Source organism: Sinohyriopsis cumingii, chromosome 9 (assembly GCF_028554795.1).
Source record: "Sinohyriopsis cumingii isolate HCF-2022 chromosome 9, ASM2855479v2, whole genome shotgun sequence".
Lineage (NCBI taxonomy): Eukaryota > Metazoa > Mollusca > Bivalvia > Unionida > Unionidae > Sinohyriopsis > Sinohyriopsis cumingii.
The window spans coordinates 17,938,791-17,960,783 of record NC_142969.1 but is presented as its reverse complement, the minus strand read 5'-3'; the positions used below and the strand labels follow the sequence as shown (position 1 = coordinate 17,960,783).

Here is a 21,993-nt window from a genome sequence, read left to right as displayed (position 1 = left end):
AACCTTTCTGACTGAATTAGATACATTGACACGTTGAATTAAATGTGTTGATAGCATTCTGGCAAGTAAAGTAGAAATGTAGCCAACCAAACTGTGTATTTTTTCAGGAGAACACTGGAAGTATGATAATCAAGATGGGACACCTGGTGCAATAGGAGTTGTACTCAAGGTCCGAGAAGACGGAATTGTTGTGGTATGTTAAACAAAACTTCTTTTAGTGTTCCATTTATGGATATGCCTCTGTATCAAAGTAGCAAAGTACTAAGCAAAGTTCTGTTGAATGGTTTTGTGTGCTATTTATTAAATGTGGAAAAGGTCCAAGCGATTTTTAGTAACAGTTAAGCAGTCAAAATAACAGTAATTAATATTAATAATGTATCCACTATATTGCAGAAAACATTGCTTTGCCTTGCAACTTTACTGAGCAAATGCAAAGTAATCTTTGAAGTGAGACAAATGTTTGCAAGGAAATGAGTCATGTATTCCATACAAATTTCGATATTGTTAAGTTTTTTCGTGGCATGAATGAAAGACAAAAATGTTAAATATTTAAGCATAATACAACATAAACTAAATCACCTATATTTCTATATTTTAGTAGGTGAGGTCAGTAAAGAATACATTGAAGGTGAAACAGAAGTAGCTATAAATAGTTTTCAGATGGAATATATTGTGAAAACTTAAGGTGTAAATTTCAGGTTCGCTGGCCAAACAAATCTAAAAATTACTATAGATATGGCGCAGGGGGATATTTGGATCTCGAGATATGGTAAGTTATGACCTATTATTACAATATTGAATTCTATGTAATTTGTTTCGCAAGTAAAATGGAAAATTGATTTAACAGTATGAAGGATTTCCATGCCCTTTTGTAAACAGTAGTTATTGCATACAAAAATAATGAATGCTTATAGCGAACTTGAATTACATAAATTTCATCTCCTTTCTAAACTTGTTTTGTGAAATGAAAATTTTATCCATTCCTGCTTTGTAATAGTTTTAGAAATTGAAATAGTTATTGTTGTTATTTTGTATTATGTCATTGAAGCATTGATATCGGGCATTCATTGGCAGGCATATATTCCTACAGTTGTTATCTTTCCTTGTACAGTCATCCAGATGAAAATCCTGCTGAAAGCATGAAAAATACAGTGACTCATCCTGAGTACATGTTAGGACCGGGTTCTTTTATTAGCCAGGCAAGTTTGAAACATAATCTATAGAATGGAGATTGTTAACCAGCACTTATATTTGTAAGGTTTAATATGTATCCAACGTGATAGAATTCTTAGGACAGCAAAAAGTACTATATAATGGAATATTTATGTTAAGTACTATCTCTAAAATTTGAACACATAACTAACCTTCACATGCAACCATATCCTGATGAGACTTTAGTTAACCCACTTTTGATATTTCATGATATAATTGACAAGATTTATTAACGCTGATTCCCCATCGTCCAAACCTTGATTCTAACACTATAACTTCACAAGTATGATTGATTTTAGTGTGTGAAATGCAAAAAAAAATATTACTGAATATCACGTCCTTTTTATCAATCCACTGTGAATCTATGACTTATAAATGACAATGTCTCCATGTGAAGTCTTCCAAAATAATCTTGATAGCACACTTAAGAAAAGCATGTGGATATTAGAATGCGGACCTTGGACACGTATGCAAGAGTGTAAAATTCTTCGACTCACACTACACTACCAGACCCAGTTTCATAACGCCTGTAACATCTACAGCATAATGGGTGTAGATGGTGCCCACACTTGAGAAATGTTGTCTCATCCCTGGGCACACTGTTAAGTTCGTGGGGCTGTGGGAATTTATATTGTTACAACTCTAGGTAATAAACTATACAACATAAAGAAGCGAAAGCATCATGATTATTAATGTCAAAGAGTGAAATAGTTCCCTACTTCTCAAAGTGATCATTATAAAGACATTAACTACAGTGTGAATTAAATCCCAAATAAAAACGAATGTCCTATCACAAGTCTAAAATCACAGAAGTTCCAAATGAATTCCAATAATCTTTAGTGTCCTGATATACCATGATGATGCAGTTCAGAATGGCCTTGTATGAATGAGTGCTCAATGATTCCAAAATAATGTTATGCCAAAGTCAATGAACACATAGTAGTTCTAATGAATAAGTGAAACAAATAATTTCTCTTCTGTATTATTTTCTAGCATGACTATAAACTCTTATCTTGGATTCCCAAAGACTAATCACAAATAGGAATGAATCATTTGTTTAACAATTTCATATATACATTTTTGCTTGACTTCGATATGAGTCATTCTCATTCAAAAATCCAACTAAATTGTAAACAAATGTGGCTGTAGAACATTCCTAGCTCATAAAAAACATATTTAATAATCTACAATCATGAATAAAAGAGAGGCATGTAAGGATCCTACTTCTAAATGACCATTATCTTAAATTACAGTCTACTTTTATGGAAAAAGTTGAGCTCACAAAACAGATTTAAATAACAATACAAAGAATATATATCTGTGAATTTGTTCAGGTTATCAATGACTTATTTTTCATCTTATGCCATTCTCCAAAGAACCTATATGTCAAGCCCCAGGGTCATCCTTATCCTGCAGATACTTTGTCACTGGATTTAATATGAAAAGCTTTGATGTTCCTAAGCTCTAACAATATATATATATATATATATATATATATATATATATATATATATATACTGATCATGAAGTCAAACTTATATATGTGCTTAACGTTAACCTAATCGTCTATATATCAGCAGGGCAAAAACATTACCTAAATTTGAGGTTTAAGGCCCATATTTGACATTCTGAATCCACCTACAATCCAGCAAAATCCTCTGTGGCTATCGTTTCAATTAAATCAAATATGTGTAACCACGTAGATTAAATTAAAGATAGAGATGAAAAATGCATCAGTGGGATATAATATGAAAATACACACATTTCTGTGACATGGAAGGACTAATGAAGGTAACATTTGCCCATGAAACCCAAGAGGTTAACTCATCGGGGGACAGGTGAAAATTGGGAAGTGCAGGAATACTGGTCGTATTAATGCAAAATTGTACTTCAAAGGTTTCAAGTTTTGTCTGAATCTGTCCGAATGCCCTGATATTGAAATAGACCATATGTGATCATAGAATTTGTAAGCGCTATACTAGTAATTTAGTAAAGTCAAGTAACTGGAACAGCTTTTGTTATATTTCAAACAAATTAGGCAGCGTACATTTATTAGGCTTTGTGGGATTTTGAGTGAAGTTGGATTGCAGCTCATGATGCATCACCGCTCTATTGATAGTGGCATATACAGGCATTGAATTAAGACTTAAGTTCCAGGTCGGGAACTGTTTGATTCATTATTTAAATACGTTACCCGATCATAATACCTTAGAAGAATTACTACCTGGCAAATCTAGCCCCTCCATATACTCCTCTTAGCTAAAAGGAGCTATCTGCCGACCTATGTGGTGGTAGGATGGATTGCTCTCCCCTTAGGCATAAGACTTCGCAGCAAAGTGACGAGAGAGTGGTGGAGTTCATTACTTTTAGGGAAAGAATACCCCATCTATATTTCCAACTTTTTTACTCTCTATCCCAACATCATTCTGCCTTTACCATTCGCTTACATTTTGTCGTTGTCATACATTTAGATAATTGTCTGTGGAGGCTAAGTGACTTCTTATTAAATTTGGGCTATAATTATTTTGTACCTGCAAATCTCTAGCGTTTAAAAAGCTCCTAACATATATGTAGTTCAATTGCGAACAGGCTCATATTGGAGTCTTCCTGTTCCAAGGCATTTATAGCACCGGATGCCCAACTTTAATATGTTTTGCTTGTACAGGAGGTCTCTGGGCCTATTTCCCTTCAGCTATTTGACTCATGGTGGATATTGTCGCACTTACTTTGTACATATCTATAACGGTGCCAAAGGTCCCTTTTTTGTGAAGTTTTATGTGAAGTCTTTGTGCGTAATGTAGACATTTGTGTTCATTTATGTATTGCTTCCGCTCTGGTCAGATAGCATAGGTCAGATTTATATACATGTTTGCTCAGACGAGTCTTTCTTCTGCATATTTCTATATGAGACACTTAAGTCATATTTATCTGCATAAGCATTCCATCATATTTAAAGAGTACTTAGTCACTTGTACAGATAGCCTATGCGATTTCACAGGATAGGTTGCGGCTACAAATCTCTTCCTATCCCAACAAAGTTGTGCCATTACAACTTGCTCGTACTACTCTGGCACCAAGGGCACCATCACAGGAATCAGCATTTTTGGCAACTCCATCTACCTCACCTCCTTGGGGTTCGAATTTATTCCTAGTGCAGCACACCGAGGGACAGAGCTAACAAACAGCTAAGTTCCCTCACACTCATCAGACATACTGCCAGGTTACATGGATCAAACATCCCATACCTGGTCCCAAGTGATGATCCTAACGATATCCTCCCCAGATGGATGGAACATATCCGTTGCGACTGGCCTAGGCCATATACACAGGATTACGAAAACATAAATATTTACGGGCTGAATCACTACCACCCAAGTTTCCGGTACATCGAAACCCAGCCATGGCAGACCCATGTAGGGACCAGTTTAACCATCATTCCGCCTCAAGACACTCATTTGATCGATGCAGTGAATATCTTGTCATGCCACAACAGATGGCGCTTTGCAATTTGTGTACACTATGCCACGAGAAGAGACTCTTTACTCAGTGAATGTTTTGAAGTTGAGGTTTCTAATTCAGTGCGTTCTGTGTGTTTAGTGGGTGACAGAGTTCATCACTCTTTACCAGCTAAGTCTCAACTATTGCAGGGTTACTGTCTTGAATGCGGAAGGTTGTGGGTTCGATCACCGACCGAGTCATACCAAAGACTTACAGAAATGGTACTAACAGCTGCCTCGTTTGGCGCTCAGCATTAAGAGGTTAGTGTAAGGACTGGTCGGCCTGGTGTCAGAATAATGTGACTGGATGGAACATCATGCTACATGTCTGCGGCATGATGCCCCAGTGCTAGACATCACTGTAAACTGCCACATTGCAGACATCGTAGCAGTATGACTGAAAAATAATTAAGGCTACATTAAAAAACCAAATCACATCACATCACATTACAGGGGACCTTAGCCTCACCTCATGCAACCTAGATGATGTTGCTTGTTCTGCAGTGCTCTCATATATTCTACACTATTTGATGGCACGGGAAGATTCACCCTTTCTAGCTCCCAATGAGAATGTGTTCCACCTTTGACTTCCGGAGTGTTGTCCACCTCCCTGGAGCAGATCTTCAGCAGCTGTTGATCTTACGACAGAAAGAAAGAGTCTGACATCAATTACGTTCTCAATCTGGGAGAGATACAGTTAATCTTACCCTCCTTCATCATCATTTCATCAGCCAGTCTACCTTTGCCTTACACCGGTCTTCACTTGGGAATCCATCCGTTTACAGTGATATCGGTGCTTTGGAGATGACAAAGCCACACTCCATACATATGGACTCGGCAGTTAGTGCACAATATTGTTGCTGTAGCTTCAGTGTTAGACTTTCATCTCTGTGACTAACTTCCAACTGCCGGAACTCATCTTATCTTCTCCTCTCCGTATACCAAAGGGCATGCATGGGAATCTGTTTACAAATGGCCTGAGTACTGAATAGAGCCGCTCAACACATTTGGCCAATGCCACAGCTACAAATTTACAAGTTTATTCTCTAACATTCTGTTTAATGGCCAGATTGAAGTCTGCAAACAGGCCACCCAGGAGGCCGATTTTCCTCCTAACCATAGACACAGCACCGATTCAAGGATAGTATGGGAAATCGACAAAGGGACCATAGTACCACTCATAGGATATGAACCTCACAAAATTGACGAATCGAGGATCCAGCCAGCGAAATCCAGAATTCTCGCATACCAAAGCGGATATAGCGCCGAGAGGGTCCTATTATTCGTTCCAGACTTTATTTGGTCCTTAAGGCAAACAAAATTCTGTGTCCAGTCATCGACATAAGCACCCTCAACCAATTTATTCACGCCCCTGGTTTCTCAGTGGAAACACTGGCCCATTTTGAGTGCCATCCATGAGGTAGACCTTGCCGTCAGTGTGTACCTAAATGGAGCATTCCTTCATGTCCCCATTCACAAGGCTTCCAGGATGTTCTGCGATTCGCCTTCAACAGTGTATACCATTTCAGGACATTTTGATTGGGGCTCAATATCAACCAATGGGTCTTCATTCGTCTGATGAATCGAGTAATGACGCATATCTGGACCATTTCTGTTGAGCAAGCATCAGGTTACCTGGACAACATCCTGCAGAAACATTAGTGAGTTAGATCTAACAAGACATGTTACCAAGCTGGACCTCTTGTCAAGAAGAAAAAATCCAACATAGTACCATCTCAACAATTTGTTCACCTAGATATGGAGTTCAATTGACAGGAAACATTTCATCTCTGTCTGGGTCGGGCATCGAAATCCGAATCATGGTAGCAACTTTACTTTCGAGGAAAATTCTATCTGCATGGGAATTCTTTCGCCTACCTCATGGTCCTAGGCCGCCTAAGGTTTGCCCACTGAACCATTCTCTCACCATCTGCACAAAACTGGGGTACCATCTGCATTATTGGGAAACCTAACTTGGCTCACGGCTGGTATACATCTACAAGTACACTTGCCCAAAATTAAATTCTTCGCCATTGCAAGTACAGAGGGCCGAGTAACCCACCTACAACCACCCTTTCGGGAAGATAGCGGTGCATTCTCTTCTCAGGAACAACATCATCGTAATAATAACTTCTAGAGATAACGCCCAATGTGGAAGTCTTTCACTGGTGGCAGGAAAATTTACATAGCAAGGGAGTTCTTACTTTGTTTGACAGCTCTACAATAGTGACTTATCACAATTGACAAGGAAGAACCAGATTCCAAGACCTTTACGTTCTGGTGTGGGACTTCCTAAAAAGGTGTTGTCAACAACAAATCCACATACAAGTTGATCATATCCCAGGACTCCTAACGTACTAACCAAATCTTTGTCCCTGAATGAGCAAATAATACAGATGGAGTGGTCTCTTCATTCCTCAGTTTTTGTTCATGTACATACCCGATGTGATCAACCTTTTATGGAATTGTTTGCAACCAGTTGGAATACCAAATCCAAAATCTTTTTACCTGCAGTCCGGGACTCAAAGCCTGGGCAATCGACACTCTGTGAATAGAGTAGAAACAGCCTGGATGCATACGCCTACCCTCCAACACATCTGTTTCTGAAAGTGATACAGAAAACAAGAGAATCAGAGTGTCACCTCGCTGCACCACTCGTATGGTAGAAGTCATGGAGGAGTGATCTAATTAATCTCACAACGGGTGCTCTTCGGAGATTTCGGATTTTCCCTCATCTACTCAAATAACCACGATGCCAGTTATTTCTTTCCAACTCAGATCTATGAAACCTGCATGTAAGGATCATATTAAACAGGCCCTCAGAAATAAATAATTCTTACAACTAGTCGTGGAGAGAATACCTCTGGCAAGAACGCCATATACTCTGAAAGCATACGAAGGCACAGGGGTAATTTTTCACCCAGAGATGCACAAACGAACACACCATCCCTCTCGAGGCATATATACCGCAAATAAGTAAACACCTCTGAGTCTTAGAAGAAAGTTTATACCAAGTACGATACATGGTTACCTCCCTACGATTGCTGACTCCTTTCGTCATCACAGAAGAGGGGATATCGTACAAAAGGACATATCCGATCTATTCGCCAACTTTGGGTATACACGGCTGTAAACAGTAACCCTATACCCAATGTGGAACCAGTTTTGGGTATTAACCTGGCCAAACAAGACACCTTTTGAACCAATTTTTTTAAAAAGTACATCTCTGGCGCACCTTTTCTACAATGCCTACTTCATCATGGTATTAGGTACTGCATGAAGAATGAGCAAAATACATGCCCTATCAGCAGACCCAAATTCAATACAGTTCTGATCAGATCGGTCAGCCTTAATTATTATGGCAGCCTCTCACGCTTCTCTCTAGCTCTCAAGGAGCTACTTGGGATATAGCAACACATACTTATGAAAGATTAATTGGGTTATTCTCTCAGCATATAGGGAAATCATTCCAGCTCAAATAAATGTATTACTCATCTCCGCTCATGAGGTTAGAGCAGTTGCCAGAAGACTAGCATTTGACCAGAACTGATCAATAACCTACATTATCCAGGCTGTGTGACGTAGATCGGAGTCCATATTCTTTAGCTTTTATCTGCGAGATCTGTCATTCCATGGTGTACAGTTCGATGTGGTAGGACTTATATCTGCAGCTGAATGGGTCACCCTGACTAATCAATTGACAGCTTCTTAAGACTCAGCTTTCATGTCTTCTGCTGAATTTGCTGGGGGTAGGGGGAAGGAAATGTTTTCATCTTTGAAGCCTCGCCCAGACAGATGGAGTCTCCATCAGTACGTCATCCTAGACGCTGACTTGCATACCTTAGGGGACCAGAGATAATATATTCAGGGTAAGGGGATGTACCTCCATCCACATATTTACCTATTCTCCTAAGGTATTATGACTGAATAATGTATTGAAAGAAGAAACCAATTTATCCTAGTAATATGTTCTTTGAGAATAGTTACCCAATCATAATAAACATACACCCTCTTGGCCTCCCCTCAGTTATGTCGTTTGTCATCCGACACCATTGAAACATTCAACATCTCCTCTGTATTTAAATCTCTGGGTCAATTTGATCAGATATGCTAGGATTGTTTCTATGCCCATGCTGTACAGGCTATTTATGTCCTGGATAGCCAGCAACATATTGAATTACTTAGCAACCAGTGTCAAGGATTTAATTGACTTACTTATCTCTGGATGGGTTTGAAAGCTGTCAACATAATGTTGTAATGATCTTTCTTAAGACACGACTTATCTCAAGTTTTTCCATGGAAACTCCCAAAGCATCGACGTGACCCCTACAACAAATACCGCTTCCTTTTTTGGAGTACACCCACTTTCTTACGCACAAGAAGTTTGTTTATTATACTTGAGTGGTCATTGTCTGATTTAAAAAAAAACAATACAAAATGTCTTGGAAAATAATCATATAGTTAAATTTCTGAATCAAAAACGTGCCCTTAGTAGGCCCAAATTATGACGGTCTAATTTGATTCTACATATTGAATTCAGTTATATCGAATTATTGCAGACTATAAAATGATCTACTCATTTAATGCTGTGGGAGACAATCATGCAATTGACAAAATTGTATTTCAGGAATCACAAGCACAACATGATTCAATACAGAAGTACCACACTGAATGTCTAAGATTGCCTCCCCTTGGAACACGGGTGAGACGTGGTGTTAGCTGGAATAAGGGCCAGGAAGATCACAATGGGCCTGGAACAATCATTGGTCACAATGAAGACGAGAGTCGTAAGTTGATTAATATACAAGTAAAACTGAGCTTGTTTCATGAACCTATGAACTGACGTCATCAACGCTTTACTTTAGTTACCACTGAGAATAACCTTGGTCATCATGAATCTTTAGGTGCACTTGATTGTCTTAGATGTCTTACAAGGTTGGATTCTGTCCATAAACAATTGATCTTGCTTGTATCTACATTAATACGAATATAGAACAGTGATATTGCAGTTAGAAATAACCACTCATCCTCGTTTGGTCATTGTCATATAATTCTTACAAGGTTGGAATCTGAAAACTTGATCTTGCTTGTACCTACATTAATGCAAATAAAAAATCAATGATATGGCGAGTTAGCCATAATCACTTGTCCTTATTTGGTTATTTCTTCAGTTCATTTTCTCCGAAATACAACATTTGCAAGGAGTTTTCGCATACCTTAATCATTTGATGTTACAGTATTTACGTCAGTGCAAATATCAGTGCAAATATCATATGTACAGTACACAATTAAATGATTCATACAGCAAGGCTGATCTGAACCAGGACATGAAAGTATATTGGTGTTTGAGGTCAGCGAAAGAACTATTTTATCACAATGACTGTACTGTGATAGAGAAGATTCAATCAACCTATCTTCCATTGAAATCAACAATCCTATACCTTTCCTAGTTAATGATCAATTTAATATACATTAGCTTTTGCTATCAAGGCTGCTCAAGATGAACGAGTCAGATTGTTTTATTTTATAATTCTTTTGCAAGGCAATAGCGATGTATGCGTTGTAGTGGTACTAACATTGGTTCATAAATATGTATCCAATAATTCTTTAAATATATGCAGTCTGAAACTATCCTTATTCTGAACATTTTTCGCAGTAACAAAGGAAAAGAAATGTTGTTGCTATGAATATGTAAGGTGCTTTAATTCATATCTAACCTTCACAATTATTCAGATACCTTCATTATAACATACACATTTCCTAGAACGTAAGAGTGTGAATATATAGGGAGAGAGAGATGGGGAAAGAGTCATTAACACACTTAAGTTCATTGAAATTTATAATCTAACACACCTATTTATAATTAGCAAGGTATAGTTTCATGGATAAAACACTGAAGTTAATTGATGCTTAAATTGTCATTGGCTGGGGAATATGTAAGTAGCAATTATTTTATTTTCACTGCGTTTTAAAGACCTAGAACAATGTTATCACGTCTCTGCATAAAGCCTCCATCGTACGTCATGTGTCCATCATGCTGTTGTTGTTTTTTGTTTTTTTTCTTTTGTTGTTTTGTTTTGTTCAATTTAAAAAAAAATCCTTCTCAAATTCCACAAGACGAGCTTTGTCCATATTTGGCAAAGACAGTCACAAAATTAAGGACTTTGAATCTTTATAAATTATCCCTAATAAATCGTAGTCATGACCACTGTTACTAAACATTTATAACAAAACTTTACACAACATTTCACAAAAATATTTGAACTGAATTTGTATCAAATTGGCAGATAGCATCCTAGTATCAAGGCACTTTGTTCAATAAATCCATTATTAGATGTGGCAACTGCAACTAAAAAGAATAAAAAATGTATACGCTGTCTCTCAGTAATTTCTACATGTACTTTCAACTTCTTTTCAAAACTCATCATGCTGATTTCAGCCAACATAGTGCAGAGCATCTATTTATAAATATGTTTCAGGTTGGTACAAATGAAGATGATCCACTGTCAGATATGGTCATAAGTACAAAATATTTTCTTCAAGGCCGCTCTACAGAATTTCTTTAGTTGTGCTGGCATAAAGTCCTTTCATATTTTCAAAATGATGCAAATCCACCCATCCCATATTGTCAAAGAATACAAATATATTTCTTTTTCCATAGCATAATTCGAAAGAGAAATAACAAAGACATCCTAGTATAGAAGGATTTTTGTTTGATATAAATCAGCCCGATTTATCGTTAAATATGGCCAAGCTTGCTTAAAATGGAAAAACTTTTAAGCGTCTTTAAGCAGGCACTCAACATAATGTGACCAGATGCCAATCTGCTGTTCACAACTGATGCTGGAACTAGATGAGTCTTGAGAGAGTGGTTTTCATATAATATGGATTGGACAGATCTGGAAATATAAATTCTCACGAAAAAATCTCTTGTTTATATGAAGTGCGTTATGCAAAATATATGGTGACCATTTTATTACCAGTGAAGTGTTTTAAATCTGTCCTAATTCATTTAATGCAAATTTACGTTTGTTGAATGAGCTTTAGGCAGAAAGGAAAAAAGCTGCATTTTTCTCTATTAAAAAATCAATAATAACGTGTATAGCAGCATGAAGCCAGCTGAACAACCCACTCATTTTCATGTTTTTGATTATGTCAGGAATTTCCATTCGGCGGCAGGACCCCATCCCACACCGTTATCCTGACCATGTTACACCTCTCATTATCCTTAAGAGACTATGCAGCAGCAGCCACAGTGCTACAGATTGCACTCTGAAGGAGGCTGTCTGGCCAAATAGCCCAGCTATGAAAAACTAACCATGAACCAGACTCAGGTTTTTCAAAATGGAATTTGTGAGTCCTCCCCCCACCCCGCACACCCATATGTACGCTGACAAATAAAGTCACATTGGCCCTGGTCGAAAAAACAAACCTCGGCAAGAAATACAATGGCTGTCAGAGTTGAAACGTATGGCGAATATATAAAAAAAAGTGGAAGGAAACACAACGGATATCATCTACTAAACCATACTGCTACATCTCACTGGACAGTTTATCTGGTGAATTTTCATCCAACAATGACCTATTGCAGAAAAATGAGAATAATTTTACACTGAAGATACAAATAAAACAAACTAATGATTTTTGTAGAAAGTATACATGTGAGATTTTGACTGCGGCATTCAGGTTAATTCCTGATGCAACTGGTGGCTTTTATACTGAACCAAAAATTGTACATTCATTTTTGACAGCAAAGAGCTATTTTGAATATTTTCCTTTGACAAGGCAGCTAAAAGAATCAGTATGTGCCTTATGCATGAATAAAGTCCACTAAAGTACTATAACAAATTAGCATGTATTTCATCACCACTCAACTATGTAGATTTTTAGATATTTACCTCTGTAGCAGTCGCACGTAAATACGTAAGCCAAGTCGGCTGCTCATTTGCATCCCAAGTTACGCATTTGATCTCCAATGCTCATCTAACTGTGACAGCCAGCCACCAACAAGCCAACCCATTTCCAAGCCTAACTCAAAGTAAATCTAAACCACATTACAGATTTAGCTTCTGTGTGAATTTATAAATGCTAGGCTTGTGATAATTAGGTTCATGCCTCCTGCCTTAAAAATTAGGGAGGTGTCAAAATACAAAACTATCCAGTGAGACCAAAGCGGTATTTGATCTAGATAAAATGTCCTACATGGTATATCTCACAACCCCGCACCCCCAAGAATTTTCAATGGTACATGTGCATATTCATGATGCCAAGGATGAATTATGTTATGATGCAACACATACGTATACTCGATGTGGGATATTAAGACAACTCAATGACTGGTCTATAATGACAGAATGACTGATGCACATGTAGGAGCTGATTTAGCGATTCTTTCCCTCCACTAAAGACATTATATCAGAGTAAAGTTTATTGCTATCAGTTAGAGAGCTGAATGGTTTGTCAAGAATAAAATGGATTCATTAATTCAGGAATGTAAAAAGGTTCATCGTTTGTTACCATAACGTTCAAGTCAAAGCCAGGTTTACTTACTTTCATCGATAATGTTTTTTTTGAAAAGGGAATATCCAGCCACAGCTGTGACAGTCACTTATATTGTTGCTGGAGGTACGTATGGACTGAATGCATACTGAAGTAGCGGGTTACCCTATAAAACATTTTCAAAAGTGTATCAGTTCCCGCTTTAGACATGGATGAACCATTGCTTAAGCATGCATATGTTCACAATTATTAGTTTTATTCATACGACCCATGGTGCTAAACAATCCTGGTTGAGTAAAATTACAGGTTCGGATACTAGCAGGTATTTCTTGCCCATGGAGACGTTTATTGAGGTGTCGGGAACCCTCTCGAAAGCAGAAGGTAATCGCGATGAGGGAAGGTAGTGGCTTTGTTAAAAAAGTTATGATGGTGTTATTTAACACTGCTCGATACATCATAGATGTCAAGGAGATTGATTCATGCCTGGATACTGTTGACATGCCTCAACAATATGTGGACTCACACTTTAATCAGACGATTATGATTGCAGCTTGGGGCCATCAATGATGTTCACCAAGGACATCACAGATTATGCTAATGTTAAACCACATCTGAAAGTACAAGCTGTACAAGCTACAGCCATTAGTCTACAACCAGGTGGAATTATAATGCAATCAGCTGCTTTCTTTGGTAGTCTGCAGGATGCTAAACTCACACTGAGCTTGAGATTTTCAGCACGTGAAATAAATATAATGGCATAGGTGAATTCAGTTACATAATTCCACTGTCACATATCTTTCAGTGTTGGAAAGAATATTTTCGAGGCCAAGCATTGAGTTGTGCTGACACGACACAGTGATGACGACGATGCTATGTGGCATGCCACTGGATTAAATGACGCCGCAACTAGAGCATTGAATGAAAAAGTTTGACTATCAAATTGTGGCTGTAGATTTCCAAGCTGAAGCTGCCATTCACTGGAGGACATGGACTTCTTAGTTCATGCAAAGATGTTATCAATCATCGTTGAGTTGGTTGACAATGACGATCACATATTATGGTACAATATAACTCTAAATCCATTGGCGATGTTTTGGGGAGGTCAAATGTTGTTACAATAAACGTAGCAGAAATGAACATGAAATTAAGCTAAGTTTGGTTTAGAACATGATCACGTTTTCGTCTCGCCCACTGTCACTACTTATATGTTGGCAGATAATAATTAATAAAGAAAGGTAGCTTACTCATTGACAACCAATAACATACAACTCTTATTAATCCAATATAAACCTGATTTAATTTATAATGTAAGCACTTTCACTGAAGTATAACAAGATTCAGGTTTATATTACAAAGCAGACACTCAGGTCTGACCCGCTAAATGAAATTTTACAAATCCTGATGTCTCATGAGATTCAACACACAAAATCAAATTGTCAGTAGATTCCATTGATCGAGTTACACTGACTATGTGTCACACAGTTAAGAATGGAATTTCATTCAGTTTATTTTTAGCGTTCCATACTGAAGCTCCATGGTACACATACATGGTGATGTATTTATTTTAACGGCGTTGTGCGATGGCCACCACTGAAGTTTTATATCAACACCATCATGGTTGTCCGCTAAGAGGTAATGTTGTTCGATAGGTTTTATGGTGTAGTTGGTTAGTGGGCTAGATTTTGCAAGTTGTAGGCAGCCGACGCCTTAAGGTAAATTGTTTTAACACTTTCTTTTCTTATACCACTCGAACACTCTAAATCGAGTACTATCAGCATGTGATGAGTATACAAAATTTTCCATTGATGCCAATTCTGCAGACATCGTAACGGGTTGCATCTCCACTCCCACATACACGATCGGCATGCATTGAACAATACTTACGTACACAATGCTTGCTGCAATGTATTTTTTTCCGAAAAACAGCCATGCACAATGATTTGTTCTTTGAATATGTGAACCAATCATAATACCTTATGATAAATATTACTACATCGTAAATCCAGCCCTCCCAGATACTACTTTTAGCTAAAGGGAGCTAAAACTTGTTTTCTGACATGTGGAGGTCGGGCAGAGTGATTTCCCCTTGGGTATAAGTATTGGCTTCAAAGTATAAGAGCCCCTCAGTCATTACTTACGCTCTTGCTAAGGAGCAGGCTCTCGTCACGAGAGGCCATGCAAAAAGCTAGATATACCATTACAAGTTGGAGGAATTTTTCCCTTCTAAGTCAAGTATAATCCATCTTTATTTCCAACTTGTTCTCTTCCTGTGCCGACAAAGTGCTGCTTTTACAATTTGCAAACACTTTGTTGTCATCATATATTTTAATTACTTGCATGAAAGCCTAAGCGACTTCACATTAGGTTCGGGGTATAAATGTTTTATGTATGTGCAAACCCTTAGCCCACAAAATGCAAAATGAATCAAAAGCAAAATAAAGCAAAGAAAAGCAGCTACCCCACCCCCACCCCCCAAAAAAAACAGAAGAAGAAACCAAAAACAACACAGAGAAAATTTTACTTCTACAGGCTGCCTCTGGGCTGATTTCCTTAGAGCTCATTAGCTTATAATATAAATTGTCGTACCTACTTTGTATCTGTAACGGTGCATCAGTTCCCTTTTATGTGAAGGACTGTTTGTGTGTAATGTAGCCACTTGTGTACATTTCTGTATTGCTTACAGTCTGGTTGGACAAGTTCAGGTAAGCTTTGTATCCATGGTTTACTTAGACACTTCTTGCTCATGCATTATTCTATAGGCGACACTTGAGTCATGCTTATATGATTAAACATTCCATCATATTTAAAGACCACTTAGCTACTAGCACTGTTAGTCTATGCCACTTCACAAGATAGATTTGAGATAAAATAGATATGTGTGTGCTTGTCTTTATGCTTTTAGAAACTCCTTATATATGTATAATTCTATAATTTCTGGTACATACGTGTGAGTTTCTTTTACCAGGGCATCATTAGCCTTGGAATGTCATGCTTCATTGATTCTACTTGAGAATGTCTGCTATCACTATTTTCCAGGTAACGATCATTTGATATAACTCTGTGCCCACACTGTATTAAATTAATACATGTGCAGGCACACAGTGATTATAATTCTCCTCCCTGAAAGAGGTATTCTCATTACATTTTACCTGTGCGCTTCATTGTAAGACTGTCTGATATCAATATCTGGGTGAACTAAAAGATGTAGCTCTGCACCGACATTGCATTCTAAGGACAGATGCAGGGCTACAGTTTAATATGTTTTGCTCTATTTGTCGTACAGATTAAAATATGGGCAAAGTGCACGAATGCTCAGCTAAGTACAAAGACTTCACCAGTCTACATGCTAACCTTTCCTCAGTGTGTGAATTTCTGGCGGACAAGAGAGATAAACCAACTCTTGCTCTTCCGTCATGAAGCACTGAACATTGTCATGTTCTAAAACTCTGGCAAACAAATCACCACCTCAAAACAAAGCATTATTGTGAACTCCTCATCAGATTTTGACTCAATTCGTGTGAACAAATGAACAACTGGAATGCAACTCAGTACTCTCTGCTTGCATTTTATTATCACCGTAAAGCCAAGCTAAGTCCACTGCTTTAATCCTTGAACGATCCTTTTAATGAGCAGATTGAATAAATCTGCAAACAAGCCACCAAGGAGATCAATTTTCAGCCCCTGCAACCACAGATTTGTTACAGGGATCGTATGGAAAGTCAAAAAAGGACCCAAGGACAACATATAGGATACAAACCTCTGAAACCATCCTATCAAAGCTCCCCTCAGTGATTGGTACAGTTCTCACAAGCCAAAGCATATAAAGCAACAAGAGGGTCTTATCTTTCATTCCAATGTTTCTCCGGGGTTATATCCCTCACTTTATTTGGATCCAAAGGCATCGGCACTCTGCCTCCAATCATCGACCTAAGCGCCCTTTGAATTTTGGAATGCAGTCCAAGAGGGAGACTTTGCCATCAATGTAGATTTAAAAGACATATATCTTTATGTCACTATTTATAATATGCTCCTAAAATTTGCCTACAACATTGTATATCAATTCAGGGCATTTCCATTGTGACTCAACATCAGCCCCTGGGTTTTTACTTGTAATGATGCAATGTCGGACCATTTTGTACGGAGGCAGCATTAAATTACCTACACTACATCCTGAAGAAACATCAGGTGAGTTATATCTAAGCAGGATATAATGAACCTTGTTTCACTGCTTACCTGCCTGGGCTTCTAGTCAAGAAGAAGAAGTCTGAACTAGTAAAGTCTCAACAATTTGCTCACCTAGGCATGGAGTTCAATACACAGGCAATATTGTTCCTCTCCCTCAGGATCGGGCATCATTAATCAACACTGTGGTCACTTGTTTACTTTTGCGTAAAATCCTATTCGCATGGGAATTCCTTCGACTACTATGCTTATTAAACATGGTAGTGGGCCTTTGTAACAAGATAACCGGGTGGGATATTTCGGATTAACAACAGAACACGTTTTGACGACACAGATATATGGTTTAATGTGGCGATTTATATGAGTAGTGGATGATGAAGATGTGTGCGTATTTATAATCCAAATATTGGATCTATTTAACAAAAAAACGCACAGTTTCAAAGATGGAAAAAATATACAAATAAATTTAGTTCAGTAACCCTAAAATACAGGATAAATGATTTCACAAATGATTCAATAATGGAAAGATGAATATAGTTCACTCAAATAGTAAACAATGTAAGCGTTTACACATAGTAAAAAAAAATGTATTCGCTCAGGTAGCGAAATTATGTCACTAAACAAGAACGGATATACAATCTATCCTTCCAGTCCTGAATAATACACTGGGTCTTACTAACCCAAAATTAACATACAGCTAAAAATACATGTGTGGAGATGCACTCCGTCACCCGTGCATCTTATCCGCTCCACAGCTCCTCTGAATCAATTTCACAACCAATATAGACTCCGGACCCTCGGAATACTATGATCACTTGAAATATTAGACCCTCCGGACACTTGAAATATTAGACCCTCCGGACCCCCTGGTCCTTTGACGGCTCTACAGCTGGGTCACCTTAGTCACTCTTGACATTCCGGACGCTAGACATTAGACGCTCCGGCACCTTAAACGCTTCGGACACACGGACGTTTCTACCCTCTGACAACACCGGACACCCCGGATATTCCTACCATCAAAAACTCACTCAGCTGAAAATATACCCGATAGAGTGTACTACACTTGATACAGACATAACGTAAGGACGTTATACATGGTAAGTTAAAAAGATTATATTATAATGGCAATTACAAAACAGAGGTTCAATAGTAAACCTAACCCTGCTTGATAAGACAATAGTAAACAATTCTTTTAAAAAATGTAGCTTTACATTACCAATATAAGTCCTGCACTACGTCGCAACAAGAATAAAAAATGCACGCATTATGGTATGTAAAGAAAACTATAACAAACATGCAAAGGCAAATATGGTAATACACTAGTTATCACTTAAAACCCAAAACATTACCTACCCCTACAGCTGGAGTTGTGCGAATCCTTTTAGCAGGCCGCTTGCTGACAAAACCATTAGTATTGTAAAGGTACTTTACATGTAGTAACGTATTTATACCTCTAGAATTTTCGTTATTCTTTATCAAAGGCACCTTGCACGTGTGGCACAGGATGAATCGTACTCACGATTTCGAAATACATAGACCATATTATAATCACCCTCGGGTATCGTTGTACAGAGAAAAAGAAACGAAACCCGAGTACATGTATTTAATTAACAACCTTTACACCATTCCGTGACAGCCTTATTGTCCTAGGTTGCCTTTTGATATGCCCACTGTGAGGCTATAAGTTTGCCCACTGTTCCAAACCGCCCCCCCACATCATCACTAATTTGAGGCACCATGTGCGGAATTGGGGCATACAAACTTGACTCACAGAGTTAAAATACTGCAAGTACAACCGCCAGAGATTACAGTCTGTTTCGAGCAAAGTTTGAAAGGCTGGAGAGCCCACTTACTACCATCCTTTCGGGAAGCCAGCGGTGCATGGTGCATGGCCTCCCTAGGAATGGTATCTGCATGTCAATCTTCTGGAGATTAAAGCCATTGTGAAAACCTTTCCCTGGTGCCAAGAATGTTTAAATTTCACAAGAGTCCTCATTCTGTCCGACAACTCAACAGTAGTGACTTATCTCAAACAACAAGGAAGAACCAAGTCCCTAGACCTTTGTGTCATGGTCTGTGACTTTCTATAATGTTGTTGACAACAACAAATCATCATACATGTTCACCACATACTGTAAAATATCAAGGGTCAAGGTCAAATAAAATGTAATAGATGGACAGCTCATGCTTTTTTCAGTTAATAGATCTCTCCAGTGTATTGTAGTGTCAAGAAATGTGTGTTCACCACAGAAGTTCTTATATAGATCATAAAAGCACAAAACAAAACAAATATAAATAGTCAACACAGTTTATTATATGTCTTCTAGGGTTGAATGTGTTTTCTCACAAAATCTAGTGCTCAAAATAGTGAATTATAATATTTGCCAATTTTCAGAAAAGATGTTTGATAAAGCATGTTGAAATGACAACAATAATTTCAGTGTTAAATTGAATGTGAAAAATCAGCATAAATTTTTCATTTGTCCTAATTCACATAATCTCAAACTCAGATAATTCCAGTTCCCAAACTAATCTTATAAAGAAAAAGAAGTTAATAGTTCTTAAAATTTGTTCATATAATGTACCGAAGTGGTAATGATTTTGTGCACCCAATCAAGGTTTGGAACCAGACCGGGATTTGTGTTTTAGAGCCCAATGGTAAATATGTTAGAGGCACAGTCTGGAACCGGATGTTAAGTGTGTCACTTTTGTTGGTTAAGGTGGCGCTCTACAGTTTTGTATTTGGCATAGGATTAGGATTTTAAAGAAAAAGAATTTCCCTGGCTTTCCTCACTGGGTATACCGGCTATTTAAAAAAGATCTTGTATATCTTAGGTGTAATTCAGAAAACCTTTAATTCCCTTTATTTTGATGTATGATTGATGATTGGACTATGGGTTACTGAGTATAAAGCTTGGCCTTACTCCAGATGTGCACCTTTCAAAAGAGTGCTAGCTCTACTTGGTCATTTTCACTTCCTGAACTTCAGAGGTAAATTGTATAAAAAAGAGCCAATATTTTTTTTACATTTTATATATTTGGTAATTCATTCATTGCACTTTCAGAAGCTGATATTGTCTAGTCTGGCAAAATTCATTTACCCTATTTTAATAGCTGCTATGGACAGTGTACTTAATACTAATTTAGGCTGATTTTTTAGCACAAGGGAGCAGTCATTTTGTTAGCAGTGTGCTTAAATCATGTACAATTTCCAAAAGTACAATATCCAAAGAAATATCATCCACATTACATTAATGTAGCATAGAGGTATGCAACCATTCTTTCCATTGTGCATGTATTAAATGCAAACAGCTTCACCTTACATACGTCACTCTCTCAAAAGTACATAATAACTGGTGAGCGTCCCCTGAGACGCAGTGTGTCGTTTTGAGCGACAGAGTCTGGAACCAGATGTCAATAGTGTGTTGCTTGAGTTGAATGCAACAATGTGTGTTGTTTTGTAGCAGCAAAGTGTGTTGTTGTGTCGGGTTTATTATTTCGACATCTAAATGACACAACCACTACAAAATGGATGGAAATTTGTGATTTCAAAATGATGCATGAAATTGAGTAGGAAATTCGATAATGGCAATCGGAATACTAAATTTCCAATGGAAAGCAGATGGCTGTGTTGATGACGACACAGTGACAGTGTCATCAGATAAATCCTCCTATGGGAGTTTTTATCTGATATAACGAGGAAATAAACGTTGAAACAGTTTCAGAGAAACATCATAGTAGTCATTATGAGTACTAAATTTAATGTGTCAGTAGTAACTACTCTAGCTTGCTATTAAGGCTTGAAATTATCAGTTGAGATAATGAGAGACTTTTTGATTGATCTTGAGACCTTTACTGGAGTCCAGTGGAACCACAACTGCCAAAACGGCGGATATTACCCCTATTTATAGGTTTTGGGAACACACTCGGGAAATTCATGACAAAAATTTCATGAATGTGACTAAGTATGGAAGAATTAGGAAAGATTAACCTGAGCACCGCCTAATGGAAAAAGCCAAGTGCCCAATACACACAGTAGTAAAAATGGTGCCCGATTTCAAATGACAAAAATAACAGTTAATTCACAATAAATTTTACAAAGATTCAGCATTGATGATGAACAGTTTCATCACACTGGTGACGAAAAATTATGAACTTACATGAGTATTACCTTAGTCCTGGAGAAATATAGATACAATTGCCTATTTCTCTCTCAGAATAGAAGGTAAGTGATAACAGTTTACAATGCTATCATGTACACACTGGGCTTCAAAAATCTTTACCCAGATGATAAATATTTAACCAAATCATTTTTTTATGATTTACATATTGTATCAAATTACTTTTCCTTTGTGCAAGTGTCATATATCAAAAACTTATACTACAGTTGCTGTTATTTGCATTGGAAACACAGGTACGACTTTCCAACATGAAGGGAATGTAAACAATAAATGGAGATTATAAATTATCTCCAACATTAATGATATGTGCAAATGCACTTTGTAAGAATACAAGTTGACAGGTAGTCAGGATTGTTTCAATACATCCCGAAATGCCTAAACCTACCAACCTTCTCTTTGTATCGGAACAATTAACTAATACA

General features: G+C 37.6%; 1 protein-coding gene across 1 annotated transcript in view; it reads left to right on the top strand.

Annotated features, from left to right (window-relative positions):
- The window catches only part of LOC149791327 (uncharacterized), a 100,534-nt gene that overhangs the window by 47,503 nt on the left and 31,038 nt on the right, over positions 1 to 21,993 (top strand). The window contains exons 14-17 of the mRNA XM_089969856.1: positions 108 to 193; positions 699 to 769; positions 1,112 to 1,199; positions 9,337 to 9,496. Coding sequence (XP_089825982.1) covers positions 108 to 193; positions 699 to 769; positions 1,112 to 1,199; positions 9,337 to 9,496 — 405 coding nt within the window. The remainder of the gene's footprint in view (positions 1 to 107; positions 194 to 698; positions 770 to 1,111; positions 1,200 to 9,336; positions 9,497 to 21,993) is intronic.